Here is a 26,112-nt window from a genome sequence, read left to right on the forward strand (position 1 = left end):
CCAGAGTACATCACAGGATACCCAGTATGAAGTGACTAGGAATATTGCTACTCCCCCCTGGATCGGATGGAATGCTAGTCCATCACAGGATACCCAGTATGAAGTGACTAGGAGTATCGCTACTCCCCCCTGGATGGGATGCTAGTCCATCACAGGATACCCAGCATGAAGTGACCACCAGAAGACGAAATGCTGCCCTGTGGATGGCCGGGAATGCTAGTGCATCACGGGATACCTAGCATAAAGTGACTAGGAGCATTGCTCTTTCCCCCGTGATGAGCTGCCACCCAAAGTATGTTGTTGACACTCATATACTCAATTGAAAAGCCGTTGGTTTAAGGTCTTGAATGAACTGCTTAATTCACGAGGCGTTGATCATCCAAGACCTTAACCAACTGACTCCCCTCTGAGTCCGCGCTAAGCTATTTACATAATCACAAAAGAAACAAAATGACTATTATATTGGTTTCACTCATTTATATTCAAACAACGAAGAAAAAGTCACTTTTCCTGATAATGATGATAGTATCAACGAAACGTCGAACAGCATTAGTTTTAATTTTTCTGCTGAAGTTTTTCGGTAAACATTTAGTTATACTGATTCTCTGGTTGGCTATTGCTCGCTTCTGCGCATTTAAAAAAGTAAAATTTCCCTTTATATTTGAAAAGAAGTGCTGAACTTTCCAAGGCCCATTTCAGAGGCCGTACCTCTCATACGCTGTTCACGTGGCTCTGTATCTTGTCTCTTGAAAACGTTTCCCGTCTGGGAAAGTTCGGCGCGACGTCTTATAATACTCTCTTCACTGCTTCGGGATCCTTATTGTCCTGGATACAGATACACCAACATAGGATACATCTTAACTTTGCAAGGCGTCGTGAACACTGAGTACTTTTAATCAGGGGAGTCCACTCAACTGACAATTGGCCACTTTCATGAGGTCGTCTACTTACGTTAACCTGTAACTTTTGAATTAAAACACCGCCGCTCACAAATACGTTTTTTTTGTCTAATTTTCCGGCTGATGTTGAAACAAAAGTGGATGTTCTTAGTAGAATTTCCGAAAACCGATAGGAACGTGACCATGAAACCCAACAACTGAAAGATCAATTTGCTCTGTGTCTTGTCAAATTCCTTTGGCACTGCGAAGGTGTTTTTAGCTGTTTTTAGCGCGATGCAAATGAATAAAAATGCTTTTATAATTACCTCTTAGTCTCAGGTGGGGTACGTCCCTAGCATGTTCTTAACATCTAGCTACATCTAAGTGAATTTCAGCCCCAACGTTCCTATGAAAAAGGTTTTTATATAAAAAAAGAGTGTACAGACCTTTGATAAAACAAGGTGGGTAATATCTCGGGATTGGGAAGCATGAGAAACCAACAATATCTCCTCGCTTGTGTTAAGGAGGCTCGCAGCAGTTTTTCTGGACTTAGGGTGAAAGTTTTGAAATTACAATCTCGCATACAAAATAAACTTCGATCTCCTTCATACTACATCATCATTTTAACATATGATCAAAGTTAATTTTCTCATCGGTTTAATTTCCAAGCAACAACTATTACCATAGCAACGGAGCGCATAGCCTCTCATTTTAAACATTGTCGATTATCTCGAAATCTAGTCAAACACTTTATGACGAAACTTTAGGGATTTAAACTACTCAACCAGGAGCCCATTACCCTCAACACAGATCTCCTTAACACAGATCTTTACCGACAGACACAGCGCGTGCACAGCGCGGAAATTACGGAACATATCTAATCGAAAGCGGTCAATAGTTTGAATTTTCCTGGGAGCCGTACAAAGTTAACACGTTAACACATTTATCAACCATCTTAGTCAGTAGCTGTAGTTAATTTGTCGTTTCTTTTGCTAATAAATTACAGTCAACTCTCGCCTTGCGGACACCTCGCTATCACGGACACCCCGATAATACGGACAGCAGCTAAATCCCCGGCAAAAATAAATTACAGACGTTTGACTGAAATAAATTCCCGCTACTACGGACTCACTAACTCGAGGTCCCAAGTGCGTCCGCAATAAGGGGAGTTGACTATTTTTCGATATCGCGTGACATTCGGAAAGAAGGTCGTACGTGGTAGGTCCTGGTAGAGGTTTTGTTGTGTGATCAGTTGTGTGACCGCGACGGAACTGTTTACACAATCTATTGTAACGTTGTTGACTGTCTGCGTTGTTATTCGTGATTCGTGGTCGCTGATTGATCAGGGCGATTCGCTCGGGATGATGAGCATCTTTACCATTACAGTTGTTATAGGTTTGTTGAGTCTACCTTTCCTTCAAGGGATAAAGAAATGTGTAAAGATAGACACCTGTCGCTGTTCCACCGATGAAGGAGAGATTAATCTATGGAGTCTTGCAGGAGAGACAACAAACCAACCGAGGTATGACAACGAGACAAACAAACGATTTGATCTTTTGCTTGGATTTTTAAGCTTGCGTTTTTATGATGAATCTGGAAATAGAAAGGGCAAGAAGCCTTTCACTTGTTGTACAAAGAAACCCTCGATCGATGAGCTCGCCGTATCGTGGTGGATCGGACATATGAACGCAATCGCGATCGCTGTTCGGATTTACATCCCTCCAATAAACCTTTGAATATGATTTAAGGCCTGTTTTAAAGCAAGTTGGGTAACCTTAGTGCTAGGATTTCAACATCCTAGCAGCCGAGACAAAATTGTCTTGAGTTTTCTATACTAGCAAATTTTAGTTAATGCCCTTGTGGTTCCTAGTACAGCGCCAGTAGCTTAGAGCCTGAGACTGTACTGATTTGAATGTTTGGATTTGCTACGCCTCAGTTAACCCGATGAAAAAAAATTCACAACGGAAAATAAATTTAGCGCCCTAACCGCTTTCGTTCACTTTAGTATCTGGTGTCAGTAGTTTTTGGTTCGATTTCGTCAGCGAACTTTTTGAGACAGGCATTTTCCCCCAAGGCTTTAGGTAGCCCCTAATCCCGCTGTCTCAAGTATAAATCCTCGAATTGAACGTTAAATCAAACTCGTGAACAAGTTTGTAGGTCTTTGTAATGGTGAAGACTACAGAATTTTGTGGACGGTGGAATGTTTTGAGCATTAAAATGCCGTCGACGGTGGAATCACGTCGTGAGCTGATGTGGACTGAGTTGGAACGATAAAGACAATGGAATGTCTTGGGCAGTGGAAATAACTTTTAATCAGCTTGGGATGAACTATATACTAGCCAAGTGTACGTACAAGCTTAGTTAATTAAAGGCAATAGTTATGAAGCCTGACAAATTTCTTTGTTATTTGACAGTGTACAGACGACAATAAATTTTGAAATGTGTTGGAGCAACTGACCGATAGAAACGTTCGTGTTAAGATATTCAACTGTACTGAGAACATTCAAACAAAGGATTGTGCACTGTCGTGGCCCTTCCGTGAACATAAATTGCAGCACTATGGGAGTTTCATGACAAAGTTTCATAACCAGTCCCTCAATCATCAATAGGCCATTTCCGAGTTGCTGTGAACCTCACTATGAAAGCGAGGCTAAGTGCAAAACTATTCATATGAAAATTAGTTTTGTTTGCATATGAATGAAAACTAATTTTCATAACAAAACTTGGCACTTAGCCTCGCTTTCATAATGAGGTTCAAAGCAACTCGGAAATGGTCTATTAACTATGGTATAAGCAAAAACAAAAATTTGTACTCTCAAAATAAAATGTATTGTGATAGGGTACGGTCCTTTTTTAATTCTCTGTAATTTTATTTAAAAATTCTGACAGATTCAGGCTTGCAGAAGCATTTGTACCCAACATTTCTGATCAGACTAAGGATTCGTATCAGTGGAACCCCTGCAAGTCGTGGACAGCTAAAACCTTCCCTAATGAGACCGCAGAAAACAAATGCAAGGATATTGCGGTATGTTACTCTATGGTGATGTATTTATATACCACACTTATCATATAGTCTCATGGCAGTTTACAAATCTTCTGTGGGGTGAGATCGGACGTCAGCATGTAAAGGCGCCACTGGCAGCCGCTATATCAGTCCAAATTTTGATCCCTTTCACCCACCCAACCCACGCGTGAATGTAAAGAAAGATGAAATCGGAGACTGAAGAGATAGCCTACCACACCGGAGACTTCGTCCCCAACTCTTTTCGAACAGTGTGTGGGTTCTTTAATGTTCCATGTAAAGATTATTAAGAACAAGTGTTGTGAGACTTAAGCTAACCCCATTCACATTCAACAAAGCAAAGCAGCTGGCAGGTCTTTCGATGGATAAGGAGAGAGAGTTTCTAAGGAAACTGCGCTGCTACTTCGGTGCGCGAGTGAAAAGGAATGTTTGGCTCAGCTTTATCAACCAGTTGATAAGGTAGATTGGTCAATCTGAAGAGATACAAAAGCTGACATTTCAACCGGTATTCCTTCGTTACATTGTATGAAGGAAATAAATCTGAATATATGAAACATATGTTTGAACTGCGGGTGAAAGATTAAAAAGAAGAAAGATCCTCGCAGTTATTTACGCAACTGAAGCAATAGGAAAAGAAAGCCTGGAAATGATTCAGGCTTGAACGGGATTCGAACTTCTGACCTCTGCGATACCTGTGTAGTGCTCTTTCAAGGAACTGTGGCTTGCGTGTGGTTTAATTTAATTTATAGCTGCACTATTGCAGGAAGCATGGTAACGTAAAAAAAAAAAAGAATAAATTATTTGAACTGAGATTTTTTTTCTACGTTTTTGAAGCTATTCGGGTTGCCTCTATGAAGCGAGACGCCCGGGCAGACCGCCATGCGTTGTGAGAATGATTACGGACATTAAAGTGTAGCTTGACACTTTAATTTCCTAGTTATTCTGGCAAACGCAATTCCAACATGATGCGCTCTCACGGAGTAGTGTTGACGCTCGCAACGTCAGCTTTGCGTCCGTCTTTGTGGTAACCAATTTGTCTGATAAAATCAAACGTGAGGTTAATTGTGTTTCCGGAGAGCTAGCGAGATGGAGTTAGGGGGATTTTACTTAAGTAACCGTAACTAGTCCACATAAAGTCTGTGTGCGGATGACTTTATTTGCATTGCTTCAAGCAGAAAAGAACGACAGTCCCTTTACTGCATTAAGGAAAGGAAACAGAGCACGTCTGCGCGCACGTTAGCTCATTGATGGCCGTTGCCATGATTATCTTACAGGTCTGTTTGACCCGAAAAACCGATGCGTTTGGAACATTCCGCGTTAATATTGGGGAACAGAAGTTGTCGGACTGCGTTCTCGATCAAGAAAGTGGACGATGTGTGTTGACCTATGGTGTCACAGACGACCCTCAAACGTAACTATGATTTAAATCTTTCAGTAATGTCAGGGCCGTGTTCCATTGAGTCAATCCAAGTTTAAAGGAATGGCAGAGTGTTTAGGGCACTTGGCTTGTAATCCGGATTTCCGAGTTCACAACCCGCTTGCTGGGGTTGTATATCTTGGTAGCGCCGAGTACAACTCCTCGGTCTTGCTTGTAAAGAGCCAACTGATACGTCTTCTGTCAGTTGGGTGTTATGGTGATTTTGAAAGGTTTGTTGCTGGGCGGCTTGTTTCATTATCCCTGAAAAGAAATAACCAAGGTTGTTTGAATTTTCGTAAAAGCAAAGCTTAGAGGCGAAAAATTAACAAAGAGCTTTTCTGCTATGGGTCAAAATAATATTTTAGCTTAACGAAAGCGTTTCGCAACACTGCGGATGGAAGAAGTATTTACTCAAGGGGAGGGTGGGGAGGGTACACCTCTTCCAGGACCCAGGGATGTATTCCTCGAAGGTCGCGATTAAAGGACAGGTCCGAAAACTATTTTACGCGCATAATATTCCTTATCAGAGATACATTTTGAAGAAAGCTAAATAAAGCTGCATACCTGCAGTTAGTTTGAACTATAAATCAACACCAATAAATAATATGAGAGTTATCGGGATTTTCTGGAAAAGGTCCCCGGGCTCAGTCTTCGGTCAAATGCCCGTTCGAAGTTAAAAATAAAGAAATTGTGCCTCACTTTACACATTGTTCAAATTTCGTCAAATGAAGAAACGAAACCCACCGCCAGAAAGTTTACAAAGTTTGGTTATGTTTTATTGGGTAGTAACCAGGCTGTGACCTGTCAAAGGTCGCCCGAATGGTCGAACGAATGTCTCTAATGCTGAGATGGCATCCCCCAAATTAATCCATGTAAAGTTTCTAATTTTTCCGAATTTTTGAAAGCCTTATACATGGTTGAAACCTAACGACAGTTCGTCAAACTTGGTAAACTGACTAATTTTAATGTGATCTTCCTTGTGATGGACTCCAATTTCTCGCCCCCAGTCTTCATTTGAACTCCAGAACGCGCAATTATATTATTTCATTTACCATTACAGAAAAACATCCATTACCCTTTTGTGTAACGAAAATGAAGCAGGAAGGGTAGATCCAATGAGCAGATTTACTAATTCATACGTAAGTACACCGTCCGGGTTTTATAGGCAAAGAAACAGTCGTGTTCAGTAAATGTTGTATTGCCTATCCTGTGCTGTTGAATATTGAACGGCGAAGCAAACGAAAAGAAAATAAAAAAATTGAAAACGAATACCAGAATTTGGCAAAAGGTAGTTTTCAACACAAAATGGAGTAAACCACAATTTTCAAGAGCGAGTTGTTTTCTTTGAGCAGATTTGATGCTTAACGCATTTTTAAGCAAGGTATGCTTAAAATTTGGCAAAAGCCAGTTTTAAACACAGGAATCGAACCTATGACCTTCTCAGATTACTAATTCGGATGCTCTACCACGGAGCTACAGGAAACTTGTTTGTCCCATGAACCTAGTTTAATGGCCTTAGCTCCCACGAGTCTCCTGTAGCTCAGTGGTAGAGCATCCGAACCAGAAATCAGAATGTCATAGGTTCGGACTCCCGTTTGGTAGAACTTGGATTTTCTTTCTCCAAGCTAGAGTACGCCTGTGTAAGTAACTGAAAAATATCTATGACATCTTTCTCTTTCTGTTTTAAGAGCCTTACCTGAGCGAGATCGAGATTGTTTGAGCACAGTTTTAACACAAAGAATTAAAAAAAACACCAATGACAAATAACAGATAAACATTAATATCACAGTTTGGCTAGCAAAATTTCTTTATTATTATGATTAATAATTAATGTTTGTAATTGTAAAACGGGAGTACACTCTACGCCTCGATTAGTCTTATGCTATATTCTGGCAGGTATATTTTGTAATTTTCACGCACATCAACATCCAGGCGTCACGCACCGAACCAATTGTCCAAGATACAAACTGACGTTTTCTTTCCTTTTTCCTTTTTTGCAGCACACGTCACTGTATTCCAAGTGTGCATGCCCAGGAAAGTGTAGTGGCTTGAGTACCGGTGCACTTGTAGGCATTGTGTGAGTGCGGATCAAACTGTAGATTCTCTTTACAGGTTACAGTTTAGTGTCTTAAGTAAAGGAAATGAGAAAAAATAATACGATCACCTATGAATAAATCGACGTTAAATTGTTGAAACTAAGATCTAATTTCAAATTACGTAGGAAAACGTGGTTTGAAAACATGGAAATGACATTTCCGTGTCGGACAAAACAGAATTTGATTATCGCCTAATTTCCTTTTTAAATTTCCTGGGCGCCGCCATCTTGGATTTCATGACGTAAATGACAGTTGCTCAATTGTTTCACACAAAAGAACTTCTGCTTACTGATAACAGCGGCAACCGTATGACGTCACAAAATCCAAAATGGCTGCGCCCAGGAAATATAAAATCGAAAATAGGCGATAATCATAACTAATTTTTAGCACACTTGAATTTCACTTATTGTTTTTAAACTAAAATTTAGAATTTAGACGTTCTTTCCGACAATTCATCGTCAAGTCGGAGTAGAGGTTCCCTTTAAGAACCAGCCAATCAGGAACCTTGATCGTGAACTAACTTGAATTCCAGTTAGTAGTTGTTAAAGAAAATTAAGAATGATTTACCGCAAATGAATAATATAAAGGAATTTTTCAAAAGCATGAATTGGTCACGAATGAGGGTCGTTCATGGTTAGTTCATGTATTGGTTAAATCAATCGTTAAATACATCAAATGGTGAAAAAAAAATGGTCCACTGTGATACAGTAGGTCCACTCTGGTGTTGTGAATCATCCCAACCATCCGGGTGTTATCGGACTTATACAGGAAAAGAACAATATTTAAAAAAGTAAAATAAACTGTTCTTGGTAGCCTTAACAAATTGAATGCCGAGATTAGTACTCAAACTGTGGCTGGCTGTGAGGTGTTTGTTATTTTACACTTGCGCTTTAATTGGAAGGGGATGCTTACATAGATATTAAAAAACAGGACACAAATGGGCCATTCTCGTGTGTTGCTTTGAACCTCATTACGAAAACGAGGCAAGGTGTAAAGTTTTTCTTGTGAGAATTAGTTTTGTCTGCATATGAATGAAAAGTAATTATGCACGAAATCTTCTCTTTCATAATGAAGTTTAAAGCAACCTGGAAATGGTTTATTCTATTCTCAAGCCTTTTGTTCAATGTTTCTCTGGATATTGCTCAACTTGCTTTTGCTCAGCAATTTCTCTAAGTGACGCCAATTATTGCCTGCGTGTTTGTTATTTCCTCAGTGTCGGGTCTGCTGCTGCCATTCTGTTATTATCCTTCGCCGTTTTCATCTGTTGCCTGCGGCGTAGGCTGCCTGATGGAGCCCCTAAGCCATCAATGTGTACAACGATCAAGGTGAGAAACTCTGATGTGAACGGGAACAACAACAGCAGACCTGCACCGTACAAAAGCTCTGTTTTCACTGGACCCTGATAACCTGCGGCTGCATTGTTTTTTTGGGGTTGGCGGTGAAGGGCGTTTGGGGGAGGGAAACATCACAGATATCCACCGCTTCAACGCTTTGTTAACTTTATCAGGGCTTGTTCTTCGGGGTATACAAGTTTTGTAGATGACCTTGGCGAGTTTTTTTTCTTTATTATTTAATCAATATTTAAACACGACATTAACGACACGACTCTAAGAGCAACCAAGTGCTCATCGAGCGAGCTTACGTCGGATTAACTAACCCGCAAAAACACACGGCAAAGACGGACTAATTTACAGGGCTAACACAAGTACAAGTTAAAAAAAGAAACTACAAAGCTAAGCTAATTAGAAAAACGAGATGAATGAGAAATAAATGACTGCACTTGCTCGAATAAATGAACATTCGACTGAAATTGCAAATCCGGAGAACCAAACAGAAAACATTCAATCTTTTTCTTGTCCAAAGCCAGAAGCCATTTATCTCCCAGTAGGTGGGCAACAGAGGTACGATGAGCAGCATACATTGGACAGTTGGCTGTTGTCTTCTTGTTTCAGGTTGGATGTGGAATTTTAACATCTAAGTGCTGCCCTTGCTGCAGGAGATGCAAGTATTCAGCTATACCAGGAAAATAGAAAAAACTTAATAACAAACAAGCAAGCATGGGCTGATGAACGTTTGCTATTCGACATAGGCGTGAACTGAACAACGTTTCAATGTAACCTCTTTAAACATATGGATAAACTTTTACAAGCTTCTTAACCTGATTTGAATTTAACAAAATGGTGCAGAAGACGGTATTCAGTAATACTTCTTTGAAAGTCTGTTGACACTGTACAGATTGCGGAAGGTTTTACTTAAGATAATTGGAGGTTGTAGCAAATGTATAAGGGGTTAGTTTCTAAAGAAACTGTGGTGCTGCGTCGGTGGGGAGTAGATACGAATGTTTGGTTTTATCAACAGCGTTGATAACTAAAGGTAAATTGGCCACCGTAAAGAGATTCGAGTGTTGACGTTTCGAGCGTTAGCCCTTCGTCAGAGCGAATGGATTCGGAAGGGCTACCGCTCGAACGTCAGCACTCGAATCTCCTTACGGTGGTCAATTTACCTTTAGTTATCTGCAACTCTGTTGATAAACCAAGCAATGGAGGTTGTAGAGTTACTGGCAATCAAGAAATCGCTTCTTTGGTCAGTTATCCTAAAAAATTATTTTCATCATTCAGAAGATGTTAGTAAAGTAACAACATGTGCCCTCTTACTCGTTGTCTTATTCGACGGAGTATTGTATCCCCACAGAGTCGTGGAAGCCCATATTGTTTTTATGCCTTCCCACTTTACCTTAAATCTACTCCCCAGAAAAACTGTTTTGCCTGAACTCCATTTACTGGGCAATGAACGAAAACAACAGAGTTTGGACTTATATGGCTATGGACGAAGGCCCATAGCCGCTTTTATTAAAATCTCAAATTTCACTAAATGATTAATTTATATTCTGGCCCAGTAAAGGTGAGGGCACTGAAAATATATACCTGATAACAAGGCCGAACAAATGAAAGTGGACAGGACTTGGGAAGGAGGAGGTAGCAACAAAATACGCGTCTTGATCGGTGCAAGACACGAGACGATTCAGACGGATGACAAGCATGCGAAATGAATGATCACATGACTCATAAAATACCAAAGAGGGGGATCCCTCAATTCCAATAGACTCCTTCCAAAGACCCAGGATTGCAATAATTTACAAATCACGCAGAGAAAAGACATAAAAATCCTATTTGACGCGCAAATATTTCATTTAAAAGCAACTACACTAACTAGGTAAAATTACCATGAAAAACCCTTAATTTACCTGTTCGTACACAGTCAGTACTCGTACGTGGAAATATTAGAACAGGGTATGACGTATAAGGTCCGTTTCAAAATACATTAATAATTCATAAGCCCATTGACCTATCAAATGGTCGATAAAACATCATGTGCAGTGTTTTTAAAACGCGATAAAACCTTCTCCTTATTACTATGCGTGTTTAAAGTTTTCCTCGTATGCCAATTTCCAACGTTCCCAAAAGCATCACTGTTATGAACTCTCTTGACACACGCCTTTCCAGGAATGTTTTTGAAGCCGTTCAAAAAACTCGTAGCACGTGTTTTATCGGGTCTAAAACCACTCGGCTGCGCCTTGTGGTTTTAAATCCCAATAAAACACAGCTGCTCGCGTTTTAAACATTACACAATCATCAAGAAACAACCGAATGTTGGCTACGTTTTAAATGTATACAGTACTATTCTATAATTTATAGTTTAATTTTACAATCGAGTTTCCACTTTTTCGTGCTGCAGGGTCTAATATGACATACATTTAATAGGCCATTTCCGAGTTGCTGTTAACCTCACTATGAAAACGAGGCCAACTGCAAAACTTTTCATATGAAAATTAGTTTTGTTTGCATATGAATGAAAACTAATTTTAGTGACAAAAACTTTGCACTTAGCCTCGCTTTCATAATGAAATTCAAAGCAACTCGGAAATGGTCTATTATGATGGCGGACACCGAGATGGTACGACTTTTGTCTTAACTTAGTCTTACCGTACTTAGTAATGAATTCATAATAATAACAACAAACAGTAATAGAAGATTATTTAAAAGGAGTGCGTTCGACACCTTACACTGTAGGTGAATCCTTTCGGGTTCGTTTTAGAATCGAACAATTGTTTCACAACAAGTTTAATATTGAGAAGTTTAATATTTTTTCTCACCGGTTACTTATGATGCCTTTTTTTTTGGGGGGGGGGGGGATTTGAGCCTCTGTTATCTTCTAATATCTCTCGTTGGTGCTTAGAAAGCCTTTTTCCTACGTTCTACAATAAAAATTACCGCGGCCCTTCTGAATTCTAACCATTTTCTGTTTTCTTCGGGACTGTCATCTTGTAAACCTTTCATATATCATCATCATTATCATCATCATCATCATATCTTTATTTACCCTAGGATTTTAGAGTAGCTTATGCAGCTAATATCTACGAGCATTTACCATGAGAATATACACACAAAGACCAGCCCACAACACCGGGAACTACGTCCCGTACTCTTCGCGAACAGTGAGTGGGTTCTTTAACGTCCCATAGAGTTATTTACGAACAAGAGTTGTGAGACGGAGCCTACAGTTTATCGTCCTTATCCGAGAAGACTAGAAAGTCTAACACTGATTTGCAGAGACAAAGTATAAGACACTTGTTTCTTTTTTTTTTTTGTCATGGCAACACTAGTAACCGGATCTTGTCATGGCAACATCCTTTTTACGAGATGGCATGAGTGTCTCCGCGATGCCACCGTCTGTTCACAAGAAAATTAAAAAGGATCTGCATGTAACCCTTGGTTATTAGACATCTAAGTGACAGATGTACCTTCGACCTTTTCAAACCTCACTACAGAGTCCTAGTGTATAGTAATTATCGATTCGCTTTAATTTCCCACAGCGGTTCGCATTCATTTTTTCGGCGCGATTCCAAACAAGCGAGAACTGTAGAAGTTACTTTGGCGAACAGTTTGATTTCTACAGGAAAAGATTTTTTTTTTGCGCTAATTGACAAGCTGTCATCCCATGATATGTTTATCGAAATCGTGGGACGAGCGGCAAACGTTTCCTCTTCTCCGCTCTCGTTTACCGCCTGCGCCATCCATCTTTTACGCAACAAGGCTACTAAGACTAATACAGTAATTCGTATTTTTCGGAAAACATAACCTAGTATTACCCATGAATTCAACGCAATATTAATTGGAAAAACTTCCGTGACGGCGAAAGCGGCGAAAACATCACTATTAAACTTAATTCGCGTTTTTTTAAACGTCGTCGCGATAATTCGAACGCGCTTTAAAAGTCTTTTAATGTCGCTTTAAATTCGTCCTCGTGTGTTTACCAGTCCTCCGGTTCATAAAACGTCCTGTCAGGAAATTTCACGTCCTAGTCGTGCAGTGACGGCAAAGAAATGAACGAAAAAGTGTAATTCACGTACGTATAAATTTTCTTCTGCTTTTTTGACGTTCTTCTTGCCTTCGCCGTTGTCTTTGCTAAACTCCGTGCGGTGATGTATGAAAGCGATGCGTTAAAGCCCTAAATTTTGGTCCCGAAAATGTAGACAGACTTGTCGCAGTATTTGATTAGAATATAGAAAGTCTAAATCAAATACTAAAATAGATGCCCTTTTAACGGAATTTCGACTGCGTTATACGAATACGAAAAGTAAGACTTAAGAGCGAGTGCACAGGAAAATCGAGCAAAGGGCGGCCACAGTCGAAAACCTAACCTACCCTCATTTTCAGTCTGTAGATAGATATTAATGAGTTTACAAACCTGCTGGGGTTTATTTTTCGAAATACGGCCGATTTTTGGATTTTTTTGAGATTTTCGATTTCGCCCGTCAGTGACGGCTGAAACTAGCCGCCTCACAAGTTCCTTTCCCCTTTTGTGCTGAGACGGATCAATACCTGACATCAAGAAAAATTTTATGCACATAACACAATTTTTCTGTGAACGAACTAGAGCTTTTACATTATTGCTAATTTATTTGAATTCAATTCACACACATATTACCTATAAGGTTCTTAATAAAATTTGGTTCAATCAATCAATCAATCAATCAATCAATCAATCAATCAATCAATCAATCAATCAATCAATCAATTTGGCCATTCCAAAGTTATTTCATGAAGCATCGTATACCATTATACTTGGGCAGGAGCCCTCAGCAAACCCTTCGGGGCTTTACGATGAGTAGAGCCACTGATCACGTTTTTCAATTAAACTGTACATAACATAAACATTCCGCGGCAGGGGAGGGGGGGGGGGTAATTGACCCATGTTAGGGTAAAAGGGTGTCGCTGGAGGTTTGAACCCTGTCCCTTGTATGGACGAAAATAACCCTAAATCCCTAAATACCTTCTCTGTGTAAGACTAATATCTAGTCGTTAAAATGATCTTATGTTGGCTTATAACCTGCTAAATAAAAACAGACAAACGTCTCCGATTTCGGGTTGCCAAATACTCGACGACCGTCTTGCAACGATACCCTGTCTAGGTAGGCTCCAGACCCTGATTAGGACAGACTCGCTTGAAATTATACACCGTATTTAGGGAAAGGGGTTGGTGGGGGGGGGGGGGGGGGGTTGGGGGGAAAAAACCATACCTGGCGCGCACGCTACCCGTGCTAGATCTTTCTTAGCCCCTTGTGTGCGTGACCCATCTCGAATTCTTTTGCTCAAACGTTCCCCCCTCCCCACCCCCGGCGACCCCTCCCCCCGCTCCTACTTTCATTTGTTTGCTCCTTTTTGCCCAATGCCCTCGCGCGCTTACCCCGCTTGGCTTGAAGGAAACGGAAACGACTGATACGCAGGCTATTTCATTGCCACCTTTGAAATCTACATTTAAAGAGTCACAATCAAGCGCTCCCTCAACGGAAACAGGATAATTTTTATCGATGTAGCGCCGAGAATAAATATCTGTAACAGCAGAGCGGTTGGGTGGCTGAAATATCGAAGGGGTGGGGGATTTGCCAGAATAAAAATCGAGTAGCAAGAATCCTAAATAAAACATATCTGGTACAATGTAACTTACCAGTGAAAGCTGGCGGGTATGTCAGAGTTAATTGCGTGACGTATTGTTGTCACATGCATACAAATAACCAGCAGTTTGCTATCGCTAGTTATCCGAAACGCTGATATATCTCAGCTTTAACCTGTTATTTGATGTCAGTTCCAATTTACCACAACTGACATGAAAATAGGAGTCAAGTAGTTTTGGAAATGGCTTTCAATATAGCACAGGTAGTTTCATTTGTGTCATCGAATGTTTCAAGTTCTCCCGGGAAGGCAATCTATTCAAACGGCGTATCAACGTCAGTAGTCAAGGTCACAGCGAACTTTCACTCCAGCGAACAGGAACCTGATATTAAATGGTGAGTTAAATTCTTTCTTTAAATGAAACATGGAATGGGAAAATGAGTTATTTCGGGGCGCTCATTTCAATGTGATCGATGCAACTTGTTCGTGTAAACAAACACTTTGGTCAATTTTAGGTCACTACGCAAAATGTCTTCAAATTGGTCGACTAATTCTGAAGCGCTCACTAGAAAACCCAACCAAACTTTTAATGTACGTCAAAATATTATATCTCAAGGCTTTAAAACCAGAATTTGGGGAAATTTGGAGGATTCCCACTTATCAAGAGCTCGATTTTCGTTTTGGCTATAAATTTTCGCATTCGTGAGCTCTTGTCAACTGACCATTTAGAATCCTCTTGATAAGTGTTGACTTTACACTTCAGGACCGGAAATCTGTCGTAAATAGGACGTTAGATGTCTTTTTTATAGAAATTAAGCGTTAGACTGTTGATAGAATCGCTTTTCTGGTTACGCGAAGCAGTTTTTTCGGGCGGTCGATTTTACCTTGTGAGGGATCATGACTAAAACACCACACGAGTACATACGGGTAACATACGGGTAACATACGAGTAACATACGGAACATACGGATACATACGAATACATACAACTAACATACCAGTAACATACGAGTAACATACGGATACATATGACTAACATACGGATACATACGAATACATACGAGTAATACGAATGTTTTTCTCATAAAGGAAGCTCTAATTATAAGCCTTGCAGGCATTTTTCACGTCAGCAAACTCGTACCCGGTTCAGTTTGAGGGGGGGGGGGGGGGGGGTGTCTTGATCGACCCCCAAAGGCTTTCGTTAAATTTAGTCACAGTAAAATAAATTCACATGGAGTGCAAAACCATTAGCTTGCGCAACAAGATGACAATATATTTTGGATGGCGCTGACGTCAGCAGATCCGCCATCTTGATTTCGCTATTTCACCTTAGTTGGTTATGAAATGATGAAGTGGCAATAAATCAGTGTCAAATCAAGCCAGAAAGCTTAAATGCAACCATGTACATGAAGAAATGTCGAATTTTGGGAACAGTTGACACATTAAAAAATTCCCCAAGCTATAAACGAACAGCTGCTTAAAGTTTCAGTAACAGGGTAAATCTCCTTTGCAAAATTTGCAAAATCTGAGGGGGGTGGCAATCAACACCCCGCCTCAAACTGAACCGGGTACGTGTTTGCTGACGTAAAAAATGCTGGCAAGGCTTATGATTAGAGCTTCCTTTATGAGAAAAACATTCGTATTACTCGTATGTATTCGTATGTATCCGTATGTTAGTCGTATGTATCCGTATGTTACTCGTATGTTAGTCGTATGTATTCGTATGTATCCGTATGTTCCGTATGTTACTCGTATGTTACTCGTATGTTACCCGTATGTACTTGCGTGGTGTTTTAGTCCTTGTGAGGCGGCTAGTTTCAGCCGTCACTGACGGGCGAAATCGAAAATCTAAAAAAAATCCAAAAATCGGCCGTATTTCGAAAAATAAACCCCAGCAAGTTTGTAAACTCATTAATATCTATCTACAGACTGAAAAGGAGGGTAGGTAAGGTTTTCGACAGTGGCCGCGAATTTTCAATTTTGCTTGATTTTTCTGTGCATTTGCTCTTAATAGGTTTCCTCCCTTTATTAAGGGATTCACAGCACTGTCTTCACCTTAAGACAACCTTTGCAAATTTCTGAGCCCACAGTCACTTGGTCCGCCGGATTTTCAAGTGAAAGCGTCCAAGGGTCCAAGACGGTGGTTTTCAAAGGGTTTCGTCGTTAACAAGGTGAGGCGATCGAAGCCAATGCAACAGTTTGTTGTAATTCCTGTGGATCCTGCGCACTATTGATCTATACGATAAGCAGCTAAATTAGCGGATATGTCTACTTACTTCGTAACCACAGGATTAAACTCGCTCATGATCAGTTCTCTCGACCGAAAACGTATTATTTGATGTTAGCTAGCGGACACTCTCAATATTCCCACTTTTCTATTGAATTATTAGACCCTGTTTCATATTAAAATTTGGTTACAGGATTCCTTATTTCTCATCTTTAATTTAAAGCATTTCAAGCAGTATTTATCGATTAATTAAGCAAGGACTCGTGACATTTCACTGAAATCATGATAAGAACATTTTAATTTCTCCTTTTAAGACTTGACTCAAACTAAAAGAGAATTTGTGCATATTCCCAGTCGTAGATAAAGCATACTAATGAAACGTGAAAATTTAAGTAAGTAAATCGTGTGTTAAAGAATATTTTGAAAAGAAACTCATAACCCAGTGAAATTAACGAAGATAAACAAATTCTTTACTCTGGTTAAAAGATCTGATTTTGGTAGATAAATTTATTTAGTCTAATGACACGACGTTTTGTTCATAACTACAGTCTTGTTCAGTGGAGGTGATGAAGAATTTCAAAATGCACGCTTAATATCAGATGATTGAAGAAAAATGCAAATTTTCAAAATAATAGAGCTTATGCAATAATAATTGATATTTTCTTTTGTCTGCATTCAAATTAGCCCTTCTACTAGAACGAGGTAAGTAGGGCTAAACCGGATGTAAACAAAAAATGTCACCCATTTTTGCATAGGGATCTATTAAGTTATTCCTTCGCGCAGTGTTTCAGTTAGAAAAATGTTCCCGGTAAATTTTTCCGACCGAGCACATGGCAGGTAAAAAGATATTAATCGCTACCAGAGAATCATGGGAAACAAGGAGGCCCACAATGCTTGCAAAGTACTTGAATAGATCCTACAAGTTCCATACAAGGAATTATAAGCTAAAGAAGGGTGGTCCGGGTGGTCCAGGCTCACCTTTAAAACTGACGTCAGAGCTCATTCCCAGTACTTCCCGTCATTTCCAAATTGTTGTATTCGTTATTTAATCAGGGACCTTAGGAATCTTTAGCAACGGCGACGGCAACGGCAACGAGAACGTCAAGAAAGCAATAGGCTTAATAACCAAAACAACAACTCTGCACGTGCATTACACTTTTTGGTACATTTCTTTGCCGTCACTACATGACTAGGACGTGAAATTTCCTGATGGCACGTTTTATGGAGGACGTAAAAACATGAAGGCGAATTTTTCTTTGTCTTTCTAAACTAGGTGCGGTCTCCAAAAACTCAACCCCAGAAAACTTCACCTGCATTTGACATTTAAAACGAATTGGAATAATCGCCACGACGTTTGAAAATACGAGAATTCGTTTAATAGTGACTTTTCAGTTCGCTGCCGTCGCTGTCGTCGTTGCTAATCCCGCTTGTAAACCACGACGGTAACACAACCAAACACGTCGCTTAAAAATGTGAATTGATGTTCAGTTAAACTTCTTCACGTTTTCAGTAACATTTCACTGTTTCTTTCAACTTGTACAATGTAGCCGAACAGTATCCTGGAACTTTGAATTGACAGGAGCGACATTCAAGTTTAAAAAAAGAAAAATGAAATTTTCACCGTCGTGTGGTCCCGTTTTCCTTAAAACTTTAGTTTTGTTCGTTCATTTCAAACGTTGTTGTTTTGCAGAAGACGGCAAAGAAATGTACCAAAATTCATCATAACGCACGTGCAGGGATCCTTTGATCCTATCAGTGTTTCGTGACTTTCTCTTTCACCGTGACAGCCAAAACACGGTAACGGTCACACCAAAACAGTCTTTACGGTAAAATTTCTTTAAAATGCAGTTTGAGCGGGCCACCAAAACTATTTTAAGGTTTATATTTATTATCATGCAGTTGTTTCAAGGCTACTAATAATACAACCAGAACGCTTTGGTCTGAAGTTTGTCGATATTTTTAAAAATTCTGGTTGATTCACGGCAGGCTTGCTGTGATGTCAAGACCGAACGGTTTTCGAAATTTAAATAATCCATCTAACTTTGAGCTAAAAACAAGCCCCGTCTACACGAGCAATTTTTATGTGGCAACTGTTTGTGGCAATTTTTATTTGCCCGTGCAGATGGCTCAACAAATATTTGTTGTTAATTTGCGTCAGTAATAATTTTGTACAGCGGAGATGTCCATGGAAAGGCAAAAAGCAAGATGGCGCCATGCTGGATGCGCAAATGCTAGGGACTGTAGGGACTGGGTTCTACAGATGACGTTGAAAAAATTGTCACATTTGATGTGGCATCTCGTCTACACGGACAAATTTTTTTATGTGGCAATTTTTATTTGCCACATAAAAACTAACACACCAGCTTTACAGCAAATGCAGTTGTCACATAAAAATTGGTTATTTCTCATAATCTACACGGGCAAATAAAAATTGCCATCTAAAAATTGCTCGTGTAGACGGGGCTTAAGGCACAGCAACGCGAGCGAGTTGAACCGTGGCCTTAATTTCTACCGTTTAAGCCCTAACAGTGATCAGCATCAAATTTCTCCTTGTAACATCAATGCTTATTCAACCACTGAGGTCATGATAATTAAGGATATGACCACCCAACGTGAATTTTACTGATATTACTTCTCCGCAGTACTTTTATAAGAAAAGTACGAGGACAAGATAGGAGAATTTGTTCTTTGGATGTTTGGGGTTAAAGAGTTGAAGAGAAAAGAAAGACTACATTTTAATCTGGGCTTGTCGTCAGATTTCCCGATATTTTTTACATCACCCTGGGTTCGCGTTTTCAAAATCGTCGTGTTTCTTATTTGCTCGTTTCAAACAGTTGTCAGTCATTTAAAATTGTATACTCGACTTGCTGGGTAGCTCAAAAATTATTCCCCTTTATTTGGAAAACACAAGTTTCTCCAAACGCAAAAATTTATTCCCACAAAACACAAAAACAGCCAACTCATAAAAAAATAACTTCCGTAAAAGATCGATGTCAAGCCTTTCTTTCTTTCTTTCTTTTTTTAATACAAATCAATTCAGTTAGAACCAAAGTAAACTGCAGTAGTTAGCGGGCCGTTTAACTCTAAACTTGAGGAAACTTGTCTCTTATCTCGTGATCGCCATTTTGTTGCGCGTGGAGCACGCGATCGGTAAGGATGAGCTCGTAGGGATTTCCCTCTCGGCGCGTCCCGTTGAAGCATAAATATCGCATGTTATGGCCTGGTATTATGTCTCCGTTTCGCTGAGCCAAAATATTTCGACTTCACTATGCCAGCAAGTTAATTACTTACACACTGGCTAGGGAAATAGTACCTGACTGCGAGAACTAGAAGGCGATTCAGTTTTTTGCTTGTAAGTGACACAGAGTTGATCAGTCATCGCAGATCATTGAACTTCGCCGATCGCGTGCTCAACAAGATGGTTACCGCGTGACAAGAAAGAAGCGCTCGTGTAGTTGCATTTAACCATTCCACCGTGTTGGCTTTAAACGAATTGTTTTGTTTACTTCAGTTTTTACCAGTTCACTTTTGAGTGAGCAGGAGCCGTACCATGTTTCGCGTCTTCTTTGCGCTGGCTTTTGGAGTTTTCTTGGCCAGTTCCCTGGGAGCATCTCTACCAATGAATGAGGTAACGTTATAACTTATTTTATTCAAAGTTGCCAATGTCGCGGTAACTCTTGTAATAATAACATTTATAATCGTGTCTAAATAATCTGTTAGTGTAGAGGGCCACTGCATTTCTCGTGTTATCCAACGAAAGGATTTTAATGAGCCTTGAAATTCAAAACGCATGTTTGATTGTTTTGTTTGTTTGTTTTTCCGTCGGTGATTTTTTTTTATTTTTATTTTTATTTATTTTGCTCGTTTTTTTTTTCTTTTGTTGGGGGAGGTGGAAATCGCGGCCCAGTTGTTCAAAGCCCGATTAAGCTAACCCTGGGTTGACGTGAACGTTGATTCGAGTATATATTTACTAATCTGTAAGGATTCGTACGAAAGATTTTTGCCCTTAGTTTTGCCTTTGACTTTTTTTTACCATTAGGTTAAAATTAGCCTTTAAAATCATCTTTAATAAGCGAGATGAAAACCTCGGCTAACTTTTAATCGTGGATTAGCGTTAATCGGCTTTCGAACAACCCGGCCCGGGAGACATAATTTTGATATAAAGATTAAACTAAAGGCAGGACAAGTGTACAAACATGCAATCTAGTACTTCGAGTCTTCGTTCCTCACTGTGCATGCTTGACAAAACGAGCTCATTTTCCAACCGCTGATCAAGCGGAACGACGACTGTGCTCTTTTGCACTTTTCAGTTTGTCGATGAGGACGACATTATCTCGGGAGAGAGAGAGAGGGGGGGAGGGGGGGAGTGTTGAGTGGCTCTCAATTAGAAACGGCCTCCTCCCCCGAAGATAACTGTAAAGAAGGGATTATGGGTAATTGCGGGCTCGCAAAGGAGAACCAACTATACGAATGTCAGTGGTCTTTGGTTTAAAGCAGACAAAAGCTCAATGAAAGCTTTGTCAGTTGGTATGATCGTAATGTCAACAGTTTAAGGAACCATAGGCTCCACGTGGAAATTTTTAAGATCGATGGTAATGTTCCGTTCTAAGTAAGGGGTAGAGAAAGATAAGAAAGAAGCCTGACAAAAGTGTGAAAAAGTAAAATACAGGTTGTATCACTGAATATGTGCTGTACTGTGTTATAAATGGGTTGCATTGATAACCATGCATATGTGTTTTATAGTGAGGTAAATCAGTAGGTTGGCAATCCGGCCAGACATTTTTTTTACCTCACTATAAACCACATATGGGCAATTTTCAACCATTTATAACACAGTACAACATATATTCAATGATACAACCTATACTAGTTTATTTTTGAGCACGTTTGTCACGTTTGGCGTTCCATACAGTGTCATGCACCGAATGAGGAATTAAAGTAAACGTTTGTTTGTCTTTTACAGCCAGGCATGTTGCTAGATTCATCTGATCCCACTGAGTCCTCGGGGAACAGTATCAACCTGAGTGTTGGTGCAATTGTAGGCATTTCGTGAGTATTGACCAAAATTAAGTCTCTCTTTACTATAATGGTTTGTTATCTTAGCACGGAGGTGCTGAGAATAATTGAATTGATCACTTATCGGATATATTGTTTTTCGTCCCGGCTGAATGAAACGAACCACGGAATTACTTGAATTTATGACTTCCACTTCTAGTATGTAAAAAACAATATTCGCCATTCGGAGCTGATCTGATTTAAGTTGTTGGAGATAATGAGTTCAAAGGCCTTTACTAATTCATGAGGTAAATTTCCCGTGACCCAGAATCATGAGATTTTAATTACATGGCCTGTTTTAAGGGTACTGTAAAGCCACTTTGTTACTTTATGACTTATGGTTTAGCACAATTCGCGGTTTAAGCGAGACATCTTTAAATATTTGATGAAGATGGAAAACGAGTTCAGAAATAAATGCTGTCACCATACTGAGTTTGGCAAAGGACCGCAAAGCTATGTATTTTCGTAGGGCTCTGCTTCCAGCTTGAGGAGATATAGCTCTTTTAATTTTTCGGGTTTTATAACTAATTTATGACAAGCTGGCTGTCACTGTCCTCACGCCAAACGTTTTCTTTTGCAGCAATAATTGCATTAAAAAAAATTGTAATACTTTCCTTGCGTCCAATCCTTCCCCGAATAATTAATAGAAATTCTGTAATCAAACTTTAATCAATTTGCACCCTTATCTGTCCTTCCCGCTCTCGTAAAACATAACGGCAACTAATGACTGTAAGCATGTATTAAACGCGATTATACTCACAAGAATTTATGAATGGAGTAACGTGGTTAGGTCAGACGTACCCCGTATGACCTATTCTCGTCATGGCACATATCGAGACAGTAGATCTCGATATGTCTTGGAAATCTCTTTATAGAATTTGAAGGCAGCAAAGCCAGTTCGTATTTTGTCGAATACCAATATTTCTGGCCGTTCTTCGAAAATTTAACTGTTTATTGGACTGCCCTCGTAAGCTCGCTCGATAAGACTGAATTCGATACAATCACATCTTGTCACATAGCCAGCAAAGCTAATTTTGATTGGCTTACCATCCTTTTTACAAGCCATGCCATCAATATTGTTGACTTGTTGAAATGTTAAAATCTTTTGCTAATTGTCTGTCAGTCAAAGCCTATTGAAAAATGTTAAATCATGTTAAAATTCGATTTCTTAGTTCCGGAAGATCTATGTTATCACGAAATCCTAGGAGGATAGGCAAAAGTCACACAACGCTAATGGAACTTTCGATATATTAAAATTCACTGCTGAAACAATTTCATCACTTCAACTCTGCAGAATAAACTGTAGAGTTTATATGGGTTTATTGTTTCAGACTGAATTTTAATATATCGAGATTGGGCTATTGCATGCTATGTGAACTGAACTAACTGAACATGTAATGGACGAATCAAGGTACATGTAAGACCGAGAAACGCAAAGATATTCAGGGCTACGTTGAAAGAAGGTAAGAAGCCTTGCAAGCTTAGCCGGTTCTCAACGCTTCCTAGCTTCGCTTACCTACTTTATATTTGTAAGCAATAAGTAAGGGACTGCAAACGAAAATGCTGCAAGTGTACGATCAGCCTTGCAGAAATTTGAGTCATTTATATTTGTACCAATAGTAAGCTCGAATCACACAGATCACAGGAAAGACCATTAAACAAAATTCAAATTAAAAACTTTTTCCTGTGAGGCATATCCCCGGATGTCCTTAAAATAAAATAACAAGCTCGCAACTGAGAGTTCACTTTCACACTCTTTGACTTAAACACTCCCTTTTTTTATAAGAACCTTTTTTATCACAACGTCGAGGCTGAGATTAACTAAAATTTAAGAACATACTAAGAACAATATCCAGGCTGAGAGTTAGTTTAACACATTTTTATTTTGACCAAATGTGAACAGTACATACTACATGTAAAACTTCAGTCTATATTGTCCAAGTTAACCTAAATAATAGTTGTCTTGGTCACGTCCGCATAGATTTATTGATATACTATGACAAGTAACTTGAGAAAATCTTAAGAACTTTTCAGCCTCAAATGGCCACAAAAAAACATAAGAACATTCAGCCTCAGCCTCAAAATTAGATGTTTTTATTAAAAAAAGTGTACTACGCTTTCGGCTACGGGTTAGAGTTTACGATGTTCTTCTGCACTTGCCAGTATTCTGAAACTCTAACTTAATATGACCTCTAACTTCAAACGGTTAAAAGATCCGGCAAACGATACCCTGCGAGCAGAGGCCCTTCGATCTTATCTAGGAAAATCGAAGGGGTCTCTGTTCGCAGGGTAGGCAAACGATGATCGTCATACAAATATTGAGCGAAAGTCTCCGCATCGCTAAGCCATTTCTATACTGAAACCAATTCTTGTCTATTTAACAATTAGATTATGAGCTTGAGATTTCTATTGCCTGATAGCTGATGAGGGTGCAGCCCGAATCAGCTATCACGCATACAAATCGAGAGCGAATAATCTAATTCTTTTAGTATAAAACTACTAGCCGGTCAAAACTAAACAAGTAAATTATCTATTTCCTCGCCGCAGACACTTCGAAAACGCGACGAAGCGGCCGCCATTTTGTTGAAAAGATAGCGAGTAGCGTAGCCAATCAGAGATCGGCATTCGTGGTCGAACACTGGTAGATTTATACTAATAATTTTTACTTTTTGTTTCCTCAGCGTCGGGTCTGTTGTCGTGCTTCTGGTAATAATTTTCGCTGTTTTTATTTGCTGCCTTCGCCGTAAGCTGCCTGAGGAAGCGCCCAAACCACCGATATGTACAACAGTTAAGGTAAGAAAAATTTGAATGAAAAAAAAAAAAAAAAAAAAAAAAAAACCACTGGAAAAACTTTTTAAAATAAGTCCACCATAACCACTATAACAGGCCCAAGGAACCAGCTACTTCTGAGAAGTTGTTCTAGAGGAAAACGCCATGGTAATTACTAAAGGAAAGCTTAGAATCAATTCTTGGTTTTAATTTAGTAAAGATATATTGAGTGTCGGCGTTCCGAACTTAATTCTATATTGGATGTTCACAGCTTATGTCCAAAAAGTCAATCTGTCAAAACGCTTTTCTCTGAGTAAACATGGTATGTAAAAACACTGCGCAAGTTGGCCCGTTTCTGTAGCAAATTCAGTTGACGAGCTTTTCTTTGCCGGTTTTCATGTTTTATGTTTCTTAATTAAGAGAAGTAGGAGCTTTCCCCAACCATTGCTTTCCGAAACCATTCTCTGTCTTCTCTGCGTTCAGAGGGGTTTTCTCGAGCGCCTTAAAAGATCACTCGGCCGGTGGAAGGTAAGGAATACAACTAGAGAGTGCGAGAAAATCCTTTGGAAGACAGAAAACGATTACAGGGACCCCCACTTATGTTAAAATGCTTTATGCAACCTGGCGCAGGATCCCTGAGTATTCTGTCATTGCTGTTTCTTGTTCTCTTTACCATTTTAGCTCGCGTGTGGAATGTTATCAGCAAAGTGCTGCCCGTGCTGCGGAAAATCCCAGTATGCAGAAATACCAGGAAATTAAAAAAAAAAATGATGATATGGACTTATCAATTTTATGGCATAGCAGCGTCGTTAAATAAAGGGATAAACCGTAGCAAAGCAATGTGTGTTTGACAATGCCGAAAGCGGTTATGAAGACGCTGCACTGTACTTGGGGAGGTATTATTCCATTGCACTTCGATGGCTTATTTTCATGTTACTCTTAGGTTTCTATGCGACTGTTTTTACATAAAGGTTTCCAAAGAATGTAAACTCAAAGAAAAAATAAAATTTAAGATTGATAAGTGTGAGTCTTCTCTTCTCTTACCTTCGCTTCTCTTCTCTGTTCATATCTTCTCTTCTCTTCTCTTCTATCCTCTTCTCTTAACTTCAGTTATCTTCCCTTTACTTCTTTTCTCTTTTCTTCTCTTCCCTACTCCCCTCCTCTCCTTTTAACTTCGCTTCTCTTCTCTTTGTCATCCTTTCTTTTCCCTTTTCCCTTCACAGTTCTTGAAAATAGTCTGTGACTCGTAACCAAAAATACGTAAGAAGTATATCTCCATACTGGCGCGCTGCCTGGCGTTCAGAAATTCACCACTTGTTTATGCTTAAAACAGAGATTTCGCCGAGAAAAATCGAAACAGCCAGTCCCTTTTTTTCATATTTTTAAAATAACGTTTAAAATAGCGGCTTCGAACCGTTTCGATTTGGGTGGGAGAAAAAAATTTACTGACGAAGCTAAATGTGTATTTCTTATATCTACCCAGGGCGTAAAAACTCATTACAGATTCCGAAAATAGATGAACAATATTTGATAATTTTCATACGTTGTCAAACACGCTGTCATCATGCAGCATTCCACAAAAATACTGCATTTAAAACTATTATTAATTAATAAAAGGCCTTTCTCAATATGGTGTGTTTGTCATCAAAGTTGATCAAAATATCCTAACAAAACCTTGGTAAGCGGTCATTCGCA

The 26,112-nt window shown here is 39.5% G+C and overlaps 1 protein-coding gene across 2 annotated transcripts; it reads left to right on the forward strand.

Annotated features, from left to right (window-relative positions):
• Positions 1 to 2,168: 2,168 nt before the first annotated feature.
• LOC146450806 (uncharacterized) lies at positions 2,169 to 25,438 on the forward strand. Of its 2 annotated transcripts, none has more exons than XM_085099962.1 (7): positions 2,169 to 2,400; positions 3,768 to 3,903; positions 5,175 to 5,311; positions 6,378 to 6,456; positions 7,318 to 7,394; positions 24,330 to 24,441; positions 25,099 to 25,438. In XM_085099962.1, the coding sequence occupies exons 1-7, from the start codon at positions 2,240 to 2,242 to the stop codon at positions 25,174 to 25,176; spliced, it is 780 nt and encodes a 259-aa protein (XP_084956088.1). In that variant the 5' UTR covers positions 2,169 to 2,239; the 3' UTR covers positions 25,177 to 25,438. The 2 variants fall into 2 exon arrangements, with proteins under 2 accessions (XP_084956088.1, XP_084956089.1); XM_085099963.1 differs by lacking the exons at positions 24,330 to 24,441; positions 25,099 to 25,438 and adding exons at positions 8,627 to 8,738; positions 9,366 to 10,071.
• The last annotated feature ends 674 nt before the right edge of the window (positions 25,439 to 26,112 follow it).

This window comes from Pavona decussata, unplaced genomic scaffold, assembly GCF_977016875.1.
Source record: "Pavona decussata unplaced genomic scaffold, jaPavDecu1.1 SCAFFOLD_426, whole genome shotgun sequence".
In the NCBI taxonomy this organism is placed as follows: domain Eukaryota; kingdom Metazoa; phylum Cnidaria; class Anthozoa; order Scleractinia; family Agariciidae; genus Pavona; species Pavona decussata.